Source organism: Felis catus, chromosome A3 (genome assembly GCF_018350175.1).
Source record: "Felis catus isolate Fca126 chromosome A3, F.catus_Fca126_mat1.0, whole genome shotgun sequence".
In the NCBI taxonomy this organism is placed as follows: domain Eukaryota; kingdom Metazoa; phylum Chordata; class Mammalia; order Carnivora; family Felidae; genus Felis; species Felis catus.
Genome location: NC_058370.1, coordinates 72,780,863 through 72,798,230, shown reverse-complemented (window position 1 = coordinate 72,798,230; position 17,368 = coordinate 72,780,863). Strand labels below are relative to the sequence as shown.

The 17,368-nt window shown below is 36.2% G+C and overlaps 1 protein-coding gene across 3 annotated transcripts in view; it reads right to left on the bottom strand.

The window, feature by feature from the left end:
* ACYP2 (acylphosphatase 2) overlaps nt 1-17,368 on the bottom strand; it is a 187,306-nt gene that overhangs the window by 136,048 nt on the left and 33,890 nt on the right. For 2 of the 3 annotated variants that reach the window (XM_019827199.3, XM_006930104.5), the window contains exon 3: nt 16,294-16,403. In XM_019827199.3, the coding sequence (XP_019682758.1) occupies nt 16,294-16,403 (110 nt within the window). Of the gene's footprint in view, nt 1-3,447; nt 5,558-6,220; nt 6,277-16,293; nt 16,404-17,368 lie in introns of those variants that run through there. The other variant, XM_045054216.1, reaches the window with a different exon arrangement.

Below are 17,368 nucleotides of genomic sequence, written 5' to 3'. Positions count from 1 at the left end.
TGACAGCTCAGAACCTGGAGCCTGCTTCAGATTCTGTGTCTCTCCCTTTCTCTCTGCCCCTCCCCCACTCACTCTCTGTATGTCTCTCAAAAATAAATAAACATTTTTAAAAAAGCAAAAATATGCAACAATATGAATGCCCAGCAATAGATGAATGATTAAATTAGGATAGATCCATACAGTAGAATACTCTGCAGTGATTTAAAAAGAACATTTGCTGCCATGAAAAGATATTCATGGTATTGTAACAGTGTTGTATGGTGACAGATGGTAGCTACACTTGTGGTGAGCACAGCATAAGTATAGACTTGTCAAATCACTATGATGTACACCTGAAACCAATGTAACATTGTATGTCACCTACACTTCAGTTAAAAAAAAAAAAAGATATCCACAATACACAATACTGTGAAATGTTTAAAAGTTGCAGAACAATACATATACCATGATCATGATCCCATCTTTGCTAATGATAAAGAGATAAATGTAACCATATGGGCATATATAGTTGTGGGTTTTACAATAACAGGATTATACCGTATGTATTTTTAACATATACACATGTTTTTACACACATAAGAAAAAATGTGTAAGACTAGGATATTAGAAAGACAGGCAAGGCCTACATCTTTTAGCCCATATAATTCCATATCATTTGAATTTTTGGAACACTTGTAAACCTTCTGCAAATTAAAAAAAATAACACTTTTATTTTGTAGTGGGTAGACTGAAATAGGTTTCAAGCTGTTGAAAAATTGAGATATCTTTTTAAAAAATATTTTATGCTCACATTTTCTTATCTAAGTTAACTTTAAAATATGTAAAAATAAATACTTTAAAAGTATATTTTATTTTATTTTATTTATATTTTAAAAAGTAATTAATCTCATGACTGCCAAAACTTGGAAGCAACCAAGATGTCTTTCAATAACTGAATGGATAAACTTACTGTGGTACATCCATACAGTGGAATACAATTCATCAGTAAAAAGAAATGAGCCAAACGCATAAAATGTATAACACCAAGAGTGAACCCTAAGGTCAATGGTGGACCTTGTGTGATTACAATGTGTCAACGCAGGTCCATCCTTGATTTAAAAAAAAACAACAAACATTCTGGTGAGTGATACTGATAACGGGGGAAGTAACGCATGTGTCAGGGAGGGCATACACAGGAAATTCTTATGCCTTCCTCTCAATTTTATCATAAACCTAAAACTGCTCTAAAAAAGCAAAGTCTTAAAAAAAAGCTTTAAAAACTCAACATTTCTGTACTTTAAAATTTAAACTATACAATTATCATCTAAAATCTGTATTTTGAAATAAATTCCAACCCACCACACACACCCCCACCTGCCCCCCCCACACACACACACACCAAAAGGAGGGAGAAAGGGAGGAACTCTCAAGCCATGAAAAGACACAGAGGAATCTTGAAAGCATATTTCCAAATGAAAGAAGCCCATCTGAAAAGGCTGAATACTATGTAATTCCAGCTATATGCCATTGTGGAAAAACTATGGACGCAGTGAAAACATGACTGATTGGCAGGGGTTAGGAGAGTGGGAGGGAGGAATAAACAGGTTGGAACACAGGATTTTTAGGGCAGTAGACATATTGTGTATGATACCAGAATGGTGGACATGTGTCATTCTACATTTGTCAAATCCCACAAAACCTACAACACAAAGAATGAACTCCAGTGTAAACTACAGGCTTTAGTTCATAATAGTGTATCAATATTGGCTCACCAATTGTAACAAATGTGCTACACTAATGTAAGATGTTCATAATATAGAGGCAAATGGGGGTGGGGTGGGGGCAGAGGTGAGGGGATATATGGGAACTCTACTTTCTGACACAATTTTTCTGTAAACCTAAAACTTCTCTTAAAAATAAAATCTATTGGGGCGCCTGGGTGGCTCAGTCGGTTAAGCGTCCGACTTCAGCTCAGGTCACGATCTCACTGTCCGTGAGTTGGAGCCCCGCGTCGGGCTCTGTGCTTACTGCTCAGAATCTGGAGCCTGTTTCAGATTCTGTGTCTCCCTCTCTCTCTGACCCTCCCCCGTTCATGCTCTGTCTCTCACTGTCTCAAAAATAAATAAAACGTTAAAAAAAATTAAAAAAAAATAAAATAAAATCTATTAATTTTTTAAAAGTTCATTACTGCTGCATTATACGTTTCTTAAATATTATTATCTTACTAAATTCACATATCTAAAATGTAAACTTTAAAGCAAAAACCAGGGATTTAAGTAGTTTTTATACAGATGCTATATTCCAAAGGAAAATAAATGACTTGGTATTTGGGGTCTAAAACCTGATGTGAGAACTCCAGCTCCCCTGTAGATATTTTGTTATGTTTTTAATTTTCCACTGGAATGATTTATATCAGTCAGGTCACATTAAAATTTTTTTCCCAAAATTACAGCTCCTCAATGAATTTCTGTCTCTTAGAAAATGTCCAAGTCTTCTGTATTGCAATAGAACATGCAATGGAAAACACACCCACACCTATACTCACACAGAACCAAAGAAACTTTCTTAATAATCCCATGTATTTGTAGAAAAAACTTTGATGATAAGGCATAAAAAATATTAGTTAAGTGCCTTGAGATTCTCAGATGAAAAAGGAAAAACTGGTAATTCTGGTTGCATAGAAATTCATGCCACTAATGGTCTGCCTGAGAACAGTTAGTTTTTTTTTTTAATTTTAAATAACTTTGGGGCGCCTGGGTGGCTCAGTCCGTTAAGTGTCCGACTTCGGCTCAGGTCATGATCTCACAGTTTGTGGGTTCAAGCCCCAGGTCAGGCTCTGCGCTGACACTCAGAGCCTGGAGCCTGCTTCGGTTTCTGTGTCTCCCTCCCTCTCTGCCCCTCCCCTGCTCACGGTCTGTCTCTCTGTCTCGCAAAAAATAAATAACAGGTGAAAAAAAATTTTAATTTTAAATAACTTTTAATCTGACACTACCTGTTTACAAAATCCATTGCTTCATTCCAATCCACTGCTGTAACAACTAGAAATTCAAAACAATGGCATTTCATAGTTAAAGCAGAATGTTGTTAAAATTCCTATTTCACACAAATGCTAAATATCTGTGGAAGAGATAAACATGACTATATTGATGAACATGCCTCTATTCTACTTCTAACTCTTAATATATGGACACATTTTAAATACATGTATATTGTCAACTCTGCATAGAACCATAGAATCTCAGTTGGACAGGACCTATGAGGTCACCTACACTGACTTACCATCCAATGAGTTAGATCTTCTACCACACCCTTGACTTGTCTGATATCTACACCATCAGTTGGTACTCTTTCTATAAAGGGACAGAGAGTAAATATTTGAGGCTTTGTGGTCATCCAGTCTCTGTTACAGTTGCTAACTCTGCCAATGTAACACAGAAGCAACAGAAGACAAAACATGAATGAATGGGCTGTGATCCAATAAATCTTTATTTACAAAACAGGCAATAGGCCAGATCTGGCCTGAAAGCCATGGTATGCCAATCCCTGATGTAGACCACTCCTAGTTATTGACAAAATTCCATTAGATACATTAGATACCTTTACAGGAAAATTCTTCGTCAAAGTGAATTGAAATAAACAAATTCACCCATTACTATAACCAAAATTATCACTTTCTAGAACAACATAAAAGACTTATCTTTTCCCATGTATCAGCCTTTCAAATACTTGAGGTAAACTATCATGATTTCCTCAAGTATTCTTTTCTCCAGTTTAAATACCTTCAATGCCTTCAAGCATTACCTATATTGTGATATAGTTTTCCAGACCACGTAACCATTTGATCACTCTCTTGAGTACATTCTCCAGCCCATCAGTGATGCTTTCAAGTACAAACTACACATACATGACATATGGTTTTAAAAATATATAGCAATCAAGATGTAATTTTAATTTTAGAATTTGGCTGTGTCCACATGCAAATGTTTTTAGTTTTTTGTGTTTTGAGGGCTTTTTTCCCCCAGAATTTCCATTTAGTTTTTAAGAAAAATATATTTTGTACAGATTTAGTCAAAAGTTTATGCCCAGCTGTGCAATGACAGCACGAAGCCTGCTTGGGATTCTCTCTCTGTCCCTTTCCCACTCATGCATTCTCTCTCAAAATAAATAAGTAAACTTAGGAAATATAAGTTTGTGCTCAGAATTATAACTCTATACATTAATTTTAAATGGTTACCAATGGGAAAAGTAGCTTTAATGAAATGAAACAATAGACTTAGGGACAACTGGGTAGCTCAGTTCATTAAGCGTCTGAGCCTTGATTTCAGCTCAGGTCATGATCTCACAGTTTATGAGATGGAGCCCCAAGTTGGGCTCTATGCTGACAGTGTGTAGAGCCTGCTTGGGATTCTCTCTCTCCCTCTCTGACTTTTCATTGCTCTTTCTCAAAATAAATAAATAAACTTTAAAATAAAAATAAAACAATACTCAAATGGTTTCTATGTATCAAAAAATGTTGGCGAATCTTACCATCACAATTGGAATCACATAGTGCAATTTGCAAAAGAAAGCCATCAGTCATTCTTTCTGACCAAATGAAACACAGAAGGGGAAGAAAATACACACATCTGCAGCATGTTCTGGGATCTCCTGGCACCTTTCCAAAGAGCTGCTACAATCGTAGCCAAGCCACCTCTAAATGATGTTGCCTGTTGAATTCCACATTTCAATAACTTCGGATGAAAGCACACTCATGTTTTTAAAAGACAATTTAATTCCGATTTTCTTATGTCATAGCACTCTTAAATAAATAAAGTTTTTTAACAACCAGAAGAAAATAAGGCAATATTTATTTAACCATAAATATACCACATGTAGTCTGACCTTGCCACCTATTTCTGTAATTTCTCTTTACCGTGGTTTAACTTTTTGATAATTCAGTACTTTAACCAACACTGCACACAGTACATGCTAGAGGAATGAATTCACTCTCTACCATCTATTTTTATTTGTAATGGCATTCCAATTTATAATGTTGGTGAAGCTTGATTTACATTCTCTACTGCATGCTTCCTGTTTATCTATCATCAAGAAAGCTCTCCCTGGTAATCCCATCCATGTATATAACTTCAAACACTATCCACAGAGGGACAACCACCAAATTTATTTCTCTAGCCCAGTTTCTCTGCAGGGATGACCCATATATCCAAGAGCCTAGTGGCATTTCCACCTGGCCAGTCCAACTGCCACTAGAACCCCACGTGCAGAGATGGAGTCCTATGGGTCACCTAATGAGAGCAAACGTTTATTTGTTCTTTATTCTGGGCCAGGCTCTATGCTAAGTGCTTTCTGTGGATTTTCTCACGTAAGCTTCACTGTACAATTAAACATGGCAAGCTCATGTCCTTTTACATGAAACCCCATTAAAATGATAGCATCGGGTCACCTTGGTGGCTTAGTCAGTTAAGCATCTGACTTCGGCTTGGGTCATGATCTCGCGGTTCGTGAGTTCAAGCCCCGCATCAGGTTCTGTGCTGTCAGTGCAGAGCCTGCTTCAGATGTTCTGTTTCTCTCTCTCTCTCTCAAAAATAAATAAAACATTTTAAAAATAAAATAAAATAATAGAATCAAAATACAAAAAATGTAGCAGACATCATTCATTGCCTACCCACTACCCATTATCCTCCCCTTCTTTCTGGCCAAGAGAACACCAATTTTGTTCAGGGAATCAATATGCCAAACCAATTTCCCAGTCTTCTTTGTAGCAAGGAATATTTATATGACCCTATACAAGCCAGTGAAATACCCACAGATGTAAGCTTGGGCAAGTTTGGGGAAAGCAACACAAACATTATCCCTTCTTGCCTTCTTCATGTCTTAATTATGGATATTCTGTACAGCTGCACTTTCCCTTTTTCTGACCACAAAGGAAAGGCTGAGCAAATCTCAGAAACATTGACCCTGATACTACCAAGCTACTGAACCAAGGCCAGTAACCATCTACCTCCAGACTTCTTGTTACCAAGAAAAATGAACCCATTTGTTTTATCCTTTGTAAGTTCTGTTTTTCTATTAACTTGCAGCTAAAAATAGTTCCAGCTGATACAGAACTATAACCTGAGCAAGAGGTTTCAACAAATTAGAAGGAAAGCGGATGGAGGATAAGTAACTACACAGAAAAACCAAAGATGCTTCGGCCTAAGTGCCTGCAGAACCAAAAACAAGGAGAAGCTAGTCAGCTTACCTCATGACTCCACAGAAGACTTGGGATCTGGAGGCACCAGGAAGGAAAGACAGGAGCTACAGATTTAACATTTGGGAGGTTTCCCAACAAAAACATCATCTCTCCCTCAGAATTTATGGAAAATTTCCTTAAAAGTCTGTTTATTCTTGGGGTGCTTGGTGGCTCAGTTGATTAAGTGTCCAACTTCGGCTCAGGTCATGACCTCGCAGTTCATGGGTTCGAACCCTGCACTGGGCTCTGTGCTGACAGAGCCTGGAGCCTGCTTCAGATTCTGCCCCTCCTCTGCCCCTCCTCTGCTCGCATTCTGTCTCCCTCTCAAAAATAAATTAACATTAAAAAAAATTTTTTTTAAGTCTGTTTATTCTTGGCTGTCTGTTCATATTTATGAATAAAAGAAGAAGAAAGAAAAACAGTGCAAAAAGCAGAAGGAAACAAAATGAAAAAAGGCACACACAATACCATCAGGGAAATCTGAAGAAAACAAGGACAAGACTCTATGAAGCAGACACAACAAAATTAATCGGAAAGTTGGAAGACAAAATTGAGACAGTTTCCAGATAGTAAAGTTTGGAAGCTAGCACAGAGAAAGAAAAGAGAAGAAAAGAGAAGAAAAGAGAAGAAAAGAAAAGAAAAGAAAAGAAAAGAAAAGAAAAGAGAAGAGAAGAAAAGAAAAGAGAAGAAAAGAAAAGAGAAGAAAAGAGAAGAAAAGAGAAGAAAAGAGAAGAAAAAAGAAAAATCAAAGAATCATGTCCATAAGCAAGTTTCAGAAGAGGACAACCAAAAAGAGAGCGGGAAAGAAATCTTCAAAGACACAGAAATTCTCCTCCTCCCAGAGCCCAGCATTTCAAATGAAATTAAAACATGCGCTCTGGCAGAGGACTGAAACACAGAAAAAGAAGGATACACTGAATATCTAAAACATTTTCGGAGGAAAATAAACAGATATATTTTCCAATCCCGGGTATGAGAAAGACATCAAATCTCTGGGCAGTCTCACAAGAAGTCACGGAGTTATGCCTTCAAAATTCTGGGTGGGTGATGATCTGGGGGCTTGGGATTTTAAAACTCGAACAATCCAACAAGTATGAGTGTAAATGAAGGCGGTTAAGGGTTCAAACTTTTTGCGTCTCTCGTATCTTTCCTTGTGAAGCTAGTGGAGAATTAGGCTTCAACAAACAAAGGAGTAAGTCCAGGAAGATAAAAATATGATTGAGAAAACAGGAACCCACTCCACAGGAAAGGGACAAAGGGAAGCATGAGAATGACAGCTGTCCAGCAGACACAGACCCAGACTGGGGAGAAGACAAGCCTCAGGGAAAGTGTAACAGACTTTTCACTCTGACATTTGGAGATAGATCTGCTGTAGAGTTTAGAAAAATATATTGATGGGTATATAGAGTTTCTGTTAGAGAAAAATAGTAAAAGTCTTAGAGACTTAGAGAAAGACTTAGAGAAAACTCTTTCAACAATGTGGAACTGCTATTTTGTGGCTCAAAATTTTGTCAAACATTGGTAGTTTCATATTGCTCAACCTAACTTACAGGTGCATAAAATATGATGTAGGAAATTCGCTTTAATACTCTTAACAATGAGAAAAGTAAAAGAAAAGTGGGAGGAATATGTGAAATAAGAATGCCATAAATTGTTATTGAAACCAGGTAACAGACACATGATGCTCATTGTCCCACTGTCTCTATCCATGGATCTGCTTGAAAATCCCGTAATGGGGCGCCTGGGTGGCGCAGTCGGTTAAGCGTCCGACTTCAGCCAGGTCACGATCTCGCGGTCCGTGAGTTCGAGCCCCGCGTCAGGCTCTGGGCTGATGGCTCGGAGCCTGGAGCCTGTTTCCGATTCTGTGTCTCCCTCTCTCTCTGCCCCTCCCCCGTTCATGCTCTGTCTCTCTCTGTCCCAAAAATAAATAAACGTTGAAAAAAAAAAAAAAGAAAAAAAAAAAAAAAAGAAAATCCCGTAATAAAAAGCAATTTAAAAAGGACAGTACAAAAACGTGCCGAATTTCAATAATTTCTCAGACAGCTGAAGGAAGTTCCACTGAGCAACAGTCAGATGAAATCTGGTTAAAGAACCACTGGACACAGAAAAAAAAAGTCAGTGCAAGAGCCTCTCTACACTAGAACTTCACTCACAGCGGGGCCGGAAACACCGCAGATGTCTCACATCCCCCTTCCGTCTCTTCCTTTCTGCACTGACTCTGCTGATTCCAGGACTGAGTTGTGCAACAAAACACGGCTCCTGCAAGCTGTTACAATTCCTTACACCCACAATTAAATAAGACAACCGTTTCTCACTGCCCATCAATTTCCTCCCAGCTCATTTCTCATTTTGTCTGAACTTAGGTTCGGGATTCATCCTTCTATTCACACTCTTTGTAAATGCCCTCAAACCCTGCTCTCTCACTTCTGCTCCTTATAGCTGGCAACAACCAAGCCCTGGATGAACCCCACTTCATGCCTCTACTGCATGCATATCCAGAGAACTAAGTATTATGGGAGAAAATCACCTAAACCAACTCACAGGCTTAATGTTATATTTATTATCACAAACTGTAAACTGGCAATTTTACTATCATTGCCATTTTAAAAGCAGCAAAATTATTTTCAAGAAGCAAGGTGTAAAACTGACAGCCAATTTCACAACAAAACAATGCATGTTAGACACTGTAATGTTATCCACAGGGTACTGGAAAAAATAACTGCTATGTCAGAGTTCTACATGAAACAAAGATATTTTTCAAAAATGAAGGTAAAATAAAAACACGTAGGGACAAACCAAAACTGAAGTAACACATCACCAGCTGCCCAAATGAAGGAAAATACTAAAGAACATTTTTTGGCAGAATGGAAATATTCCTACACAGAAGCTCAGAGAATTAGGAAGGAAAAAAATAACAAAACAAATGGCAAATATATAGAATACCCCCCAAAATACTGACTTTTAAAAAATAATTTCTTATGAGTTTTAAAATAGGTCATTAAAATTAGCATCTAGGGGTGCCTGGGTGGCTCAGTCGGTTGATGGTCTGACTTCAGCTCAGGTCATAATCTCACGGCTGGTGGGCTGGAGCCCCACATGGGGCTCTGTGCTGACAGCTCAAAGCGTGGAGCCTCCGGATTCTGTGACTCCCTCCTCTCTCTGCCCTCCCCTGCTCGTACTGTGTCTCTCCCTCTCTATCTCTCTCAAAATAAATAAACATTAAAAAAATTAGCATCTAAATAAATAGTGAGTTAAATGAACTTAAATAAATAGCAAGTTAAATGCTAGAGATGTTGCATTATTAGGAAAAGAGTAAAGAGATAAATTAATATCAAATTTTGAGCAGTTATGGTTGTATGTTGTATCTCTAGGAACTAATAAAAGAAACAAAAGAATATACAACTTCTAACAGACAAAAAAAGTGGAATAATAAAAAATAATCAATTTAAATAAAGGCTAGAAAGAAGAAAAGGAAAACAGAACTAATAAGACAAGGGGGAAAATACAGTAAGATACACATTTAATTCTAAACATGAATGATTCCATTAAACTTAAATGGATAAATATACTAATTTAAAAACATGAGATACACATATAAAATATATTGAAATACACTTGAAACTAATATAACATTGTCCATCAACTACTTCAATAAAAACAAACAAAAGCACACAATGAGAAAGAAACATTGAAATTAAAATAATGAAAAAAGATACTCTATGCAAACATATATATAAATAAAGTGTACATATCTCTGTTAATACCAGATAAAGTAACTTTAAGGCAAAAAACATTATTAAAGATAGAGAAGGACACTGGATATTTTAAAAAAACACATACCCAGAATGTCATTTGTTATTATTTGAAGAGGAACCAAAAATGAACTTATAGACTATCCAGAAAGCAATGAAAAGAACACTTTTTACCCAACCTATGTAACAAACAAAAGCTGTATTTAAGGGCAAATGCTTAATCATCTTCATTACTGACTTAAAAAGATTAAAATTAGGGGCACCTGGGTGGCTCATTTGGTTAAGCATCTAACTCTTGATTTCGGCTCAGGTCATGATCTCCCAGTTTTGTGAGTTTAAACCCTACTTCAGGCTCCAGCCTGACAGCATGAAACCTGCTTGGGATTCTCTCTCTCATTCTCTCTGCCCCTTCCCCACTCACACACTCTCTCTCTTAAAATAAATAAACAAACTTTTCAAAAAATATCTTATTAAAAAAGAAAAAAGAAAAAGACTAAACCTAAAGGGAACTACAATTCATGATGAAGACCTAAAGAAAGATCAACAAAGAAATAAAGAGCGGGGCGCCTGGGTGGCGCAGTCGGTTAAGCGTCCGACTTCAGCCAGGTCACGATCTCGCCGTCCGTGAGTTCGAGCCCCGCGTCGGGCTCTGGGCTGATGGCTCGGAGCCTGGAGCCTGTTTCCAATTCTGTGTCTCCCTCTCTCTCTGCCCCTCCCCCGTTCATGCTCTGTCTCTCTCTGTCCCAAAAATAAATAAACGTTGAAAAAAAAAAAATTTAAGATTAGGAAAATTTCAAAGAACATATAACTGCAAATACAAAAGAGATTTTTAAAGTATAAAATCCATGACAAGCAATTTGAAAACCTAGAAAACCTGGATAATTTCTTAGGAAAACATAAACGAATCTGGGAAAAGTGGAAAATTCAAACAACCAATTACAATACCCTAGATTGGGGGGACGCCTGGGTGGCTCAGTCTCTTGAGCAACTGACTCGATTTCAGCTCAGGTCACCATCCTAGGATCATGGTATAGAGCCCAAAGTCAGGCTCACATTGAGTGTGGAGTTTGCTTGGGATTATCTCTCTTTCTCTCTCCCTCTGCCCCTCTACCCTAATGGTGCATGCTATCTCTAAAATTAAAAAAAATAATAATAACAATAACAGAAAGAAAAACAACCAAAAACAAAAACAATTGGTAGCCCACCATTGAGAAGGTACAAGGACCAAGTGATTTCATAACTTGTTTCAGCTAACTTAATAACAGAAATTCCAATATTATTCAAGTTATTCCAGAATGAAGGAAAAAATGGAAAATTTCCTAATACATTTTATGAAGCCAACAAAATTTTAACACTGAAACATAATAAAGAAAAATTTTTTAAAAGAAACCATAATCCCTCTTATAAATATAGATGCAAAAATTCTAAATAAAATATTAACAAGTAATATTCAGCTATGATTCAAAAGAATAACACTCTGTGACCAATCAGAGCTTAATTCAAGGAATGCAAAGTGAAATTCAATGTGATAAAGTACATTTAATGAAAATCAACAGCAAACTATTCTACTTGGTGAAACAAAACCATTTCAAATACAATCAGACAGGGATGCCCACTATTGCTATTATTCAACATTGTCTTGATGGGTCTGGCAAACGAAATGAAAAAAAAAATATATTATTTTTTGCTAATTACACACTTGTGTACTTAAAAAACCCAATAACTATAGTTTAACCCTCCCCCCAAAAAAACTTAGTAGAATTAATGAGAATATTTGATAAGGTAACTCTGATGTAAGATAAATACACAAAAGTCCTTAGGCTTTCCCTATTATAGCATGGGAAACAGAAATGGGAAAAATATTCTATACACAGTCATGAAAAGGGCAATAAAATATTGTTATGGAATGAATGTGTCCCCCCCCCCACCCACCCAAATTCACATGTTGATGCCTAATCCCCAATGTGATGGTATTTGGAGGTGGGGCTTTGGGGAGATAGTTAGATCATGAGGATGAGGGCAGACACCTCATGAATGGGATTGGTGCCCTTATAACAAGAGACCAGAAAGCTGACTGGCTCTCTTTCTGCTGTATGAGGACAGAATGAGAAGTTGGTAATCTACAACCCAGCCGGGGCTCTCACCAGAATTCGACAATGCTGGCACTCTAATCTCAGACTTCCAGCCTTCAGAACTGTGAGAAATAAAGTTCTCTTGCTTATAAACCACCCAGTCTACAGGACTTTGCTACAGTAGCCCAAACTAACACAAAGACTTAGGAATAAAGTCAGCAAGGAAAGCACAAAATCTTAATGATGATAGCCATAAAACCATACCGAAGGATAAATTTAAAAATCTGAGAAAATGAAAAGACATGCATATTCTTAGATGGGAAAATTTAATAACAGTTCTCTTAATGTCATAAAAGTGTGGAATTAAAAAGCAAGTAAAATATGGACTCCTAAAGAGAAAAGGAACATTAGGTAAAAGCTAAAAAAATCTGAATAAACTATGAACTTCAGTTAATACTAATACATCACTACTGGTTCATTAGTTGTAACATAAGTATCGTACTAATATAAAATTTTAATGGGGGAAAGTGGGTGAGAAGTACATGGAAACTCTTGGTAGTATCTTCACAATTTTTCTGTAAATCTAAAACTTCTAAAAGATAAAGTTGGGGCGTTTTTAAGATTTTATTTTTAAGTAATCTCTACACCCAGCGTGGGGTTCTCACATCCCTGAGATCAAGAGTTGCATGCTCTACTGACTGAGTCAGCCAGGCACCCCTAAAGTTTATTTTAAAAAGCATATTTGTAAGACAAGCAGGGAAGTTTAAAAAAAAAAAAACTATAGTTTCAATTAAATGGATAAAAGTATCTTAAAGTTTAGAGAGAAAATAAATGCCCAAGAAAGCAAATAAATGAATAAAAAAAAATAGTGAAGGGAAATAACCTATAAAGCCAGTATAATTAAATCAATATGGAGTATTAGTCTAGGAATAGGTAAACAGATCTATTAAGGAAAGAGAACAGAACCCAGAATCCAGAAACAGAATCCAGTTTACATATGATTTTAATACATGATAAAAATGTAGTTCAATTTGATGGGGAAAGAGCGATTATTTAAAAATAGTGCTGGCACAACTGGCTGTTACATCATGGTAGAAAATAGTCCCCAGTCTCATATTCTAAATAAAAAACAAATTCCAGATGGAATAAATGCTTAACATAATAAATAAAGCATCAAAAAGGTAGAAGGAAACCTAGGGAACAACAATTATGATCTGTTTCTTAACCAGAAAGAAAAGATAACTATATGTGAGTTTATAAAAATTAAAAACAATTCGCGTCACAAAAAAAAAAAAAAAACTATCATAAATAAACAAAACTAATGAATAGGCAAAAGATAGAATTGGGAAAATACTTGCAAAAGAGATTACAGATAATGAGTTAATAATCATTACCAATATACAAAGAGCTCTTAAACATTGGCAAGAGACAAGCAGCCCCACAGACAAATGGGTAAAGGATGTGAAAGGGAGTTAGTTCATGAGAACAAACCCACATAGCCACAAGCATGAAGATGCTCAAAATAACCAGTAATTAGAGAAATGCAAATTACAGTGAAAAAAATACCATATCACTCTACACCCAATCAGATCAAAGAAAAATTAGACAGCAATAATACCAATTGCCCACAGGATGAAGAGAAAAAAATGTAAATTGTTTACAGCTGTTTTGAAAAGCAGTCTGACAAATATTTTTAAAATTAATAGTACACAGATACGTCAACCAACAAACTGCACTTCTGGGAATCTATCTCCCAAAAATAAAATCACCAATAAAATGTTTATTATAGCATTGCTCTTATTGGAAAAAAAAAAGAGAGAGAAACAAAATGAATTTTCAGAAATAAGGTAATAAAAAATGGTGCACTAACACTGTCAATTATTAAGCAGCCATTGAAAAGAATGAATTGAAGCTCTACCATCTGACTTGGACAGATTTTCTGGGATGTATTTTTGTTTTGCTTTGGTTTTTTTTTTAATTTTTTTTAATGTTTATTTATTTTTGAGAGAAAGAGCGCAAGTGGGCGAGGGGCAGAGAGAAAGGGAGACACAAAATCTGAAACAGGCTCCAGGCTCCAAGCTGTCAGCACAGAGCCTGACGTGGGGCTCGAACTCACAAACTGTGAGAAATGACCTGAGCTGAAGTCCTACACTTAACGGACCGAGCCACCCAGGTGTCCCTGTTTTGTTTTGTTTTTTAATTTCAGTATAATTGACATACAGTGTTATATTAGTCTTAGGTGTACAATATAGTGATTCATCGATTCTGTACATTACTCAGTGCTCATCATGAGTGTAATCTTAATCCCCTTCACCTATTCCACCCATCCCCTTACCCGCCTCCCCTCTGGTAACCATCTGTTTGTTCTTTATAGTTAAGAGTCTGGTTTTTGGTTTGTCTCTTTTTTCTTTGTTCATTTGTTTTGTTTCTTAAATTCCACACATGAGTGAAATCATATGGTATTTGTCTTTCTCTGACTTATTTGGCCTAGCATTATACTTTCTAGGTCCATCCATGTTGTTGCAAATGGCAAGATTTCATTCTTTTTTATGGCTGAGTGATATTCCATTATATATATACCACACCCTCTTTATCCATTCATCTGTCAATGGACACTGGGGCTGTTTCCATAATTTGGTTATTGTAAATAATGCTGCAATAAACACAAGGGTATATATATATCGTTTTGAATTCGTGTTTTCATTTTCTTTGGGTAAATAGCCAGTAGTGGATCAGATGTATATGAGAAGGTGAATATGGAGACAAACATGGGAGGAAACCCACCCAGTTGCCAATATAGATTACTTGTAGAACTGAGAAGGAAAAGTGGGTGTGCAGGGGTTGAAAAGAAAAATTGGCTAGCATGTATGATATGATTATATTTATGTTAAGGATATTAATCAAAAATGGCTACAACGTGGATTAGGATATAACATGATAGGCATGAGAGTCAATCCTCCATGCAGCCTGCATTCTCAATACCTCATAGTCATTTGGCACTTTCTCATCCATTGAACTGTTTACAATAGAAGTCTCAGAATTTTTTCTTGTATGCTTGTGTGGCAATCCTACTGATAATTATTGTTTTTCATTAACTGTTAAAATAATTTTATGAAACTAAAATTGTAGACCCCACTTTCCAAGTTGGGGTACAGTTTTACACAAAGTATGTACTTATGCATAAAGAAATTAGGAAAAATAAGGAGTCAGTGGTTATATATTTACTGATTGATGAATGTCTATAAAATGAAAAAACTAGTTACAGAAGAATATGCACCAAGTATTCTATTTCAGTAAAAACAACCAAACCCTAAATAAATGCTTAAATAGTTTTAAGTGAAAGAGAAAGCTTCAGAAAGTATTCACAAAGCCACAGGCACAGGTGCCATCAAGGGGAGGGAAGCAGAGGGGAACGGGGCAGATTACTAGCTTAATTTTTTTTTTTATCTCTCAGCATCGTACTACTTCACTTATTACAATAATCAAAAAAGTATTACCCTTGAAATCTAAAAACATTAATGAGAACAAAAATAAATTGCAAACAATAAAATGAATTAAATTGGGTATGATAAGATCCATTGTGTAGATTAAACGAGAAAACCTATGTGAAGTGTTTAGCATATTGTCTAACATTGCAAATACTCAATAAATGTTAGCTCTTTTTTATTAGGAAAAAAAAGACTACAAAGAGCAGTGGAACTTACAAAAAAAGAAGGCTTTTGAATGTGACAGGGCACTTTTTTCTATGTTACTGAATCTGATCTCTTTTGGAATACAAGGATTCATTATCATAACCATATAGCTCACAGAATACACTTTCATTGACAGCAAAAATAAAATTACAATTACATAAATAATATACTTAATAAAAAGGGGAGGGCAGCCTTTTTGCCTTGAAGTCTACTTTAAGAACTTTAAGAACCATCCAAAGGCACTATGCTTCTTCACAACTACTTTGGATAAGAGATATGTGGGCCCAGGATGCTTCTCCCAGGTTAGAAGAGAGAACTCAATTCAAATAGACTAGAGAGTGACACTATTGTTCTTTTTGAGGGCCTGCCCAAGTGGGAAATCCATTCCTACATGTACAAATTCCATTCCCAGATCTAAGGACATCCTTGCTAGTATGCCTAAAAACATGTGAGTTGAGTTATATCCACAAACTGAATTTGGTCCATCAATATTGTTCTTACTGTCCAATGAAGCATTAAAAAAAGTTCATAAATTGCATAAGTGCATTATTAGTCTTGCTACTTACATGGAGTTGACTTTCTCTTCGGGGCCTTGCACTTGGCCTGTCACAGTCCCTTTGCTGGTATTCTTCACCCAGCCAACCACTCCTATTTTCCTAGCCTCATCTTCTGTGTACTGGTTTCAGGAGAAAATATGAGAAACAAAATCCAACATCAAAAACTGACTGACAATTTTCTTTCCTAAAATATAGTCTATGCCAAAAATTGTGTAGCTGACCTACAATCATACCTCTGTTCACAGGAATCCTCACTTAAGTTGTATTTTTTAGTAAATTCCACTTTCAGTAAAGACAAACACATTATAAAACAATAAACTGATAGTGGGAATTACTTCAGAAAACAGTTTCCGTGATGTGTTTTGGGATCCATAAAATTCAGTTGCATTGCCCCCATGCCTGCTAACAGTGAATTACATTGTCTGGTTCCAAAAGATGATCACTCTGAGATTTTCAATCACTGAGGAAAAATACGGAGTTATGATCAATACAAAGAATTCAATTAAAAGATTCTGATGTCTTCCATTGGCTGTGGACTTGCCACACACACGTTGTTAATTGTCTATAGATAAGTTTATTCCTCCTATTATTCTTAACAGTTTTTAAAAATTCCTTTTCTCAGTTCCAAATTCAGTTATGCTACTGGCAAATGAAAACCTAGCAACATTTTGATTTTGAACTATTTTAACTATATCATACTAAATTCTTGTAGATCTCATCTACAGGAAATTTTTAAAAACATGGTCTTCTGTTTGGAGGTCAGAGTGACCAAGAATCTATACACTCTACATCCCCAATTAAATGAAGCAATACAACCCAAGATGGTCATAGCCAGAATTTATGTTGGAGCCAGTCCTGAAAATAATAATGAAAAGGGACAGAATCTGAACTGTGGGGGGAGGGGCTATCTCAAAACAAGGAGACTTTACTGGTTGGGAACATGTTAGAACCCTCAGAGGTTAAGAACAGACAGGTAATAAGCTAGTGACTGCCAGCTGAAATAGTAGGTAAAAACACACGCACATTTAACTTTTAGGAAAAGAGTATACTAACAAAATTAAAAAATGTAAAGCAATAAGGGGTC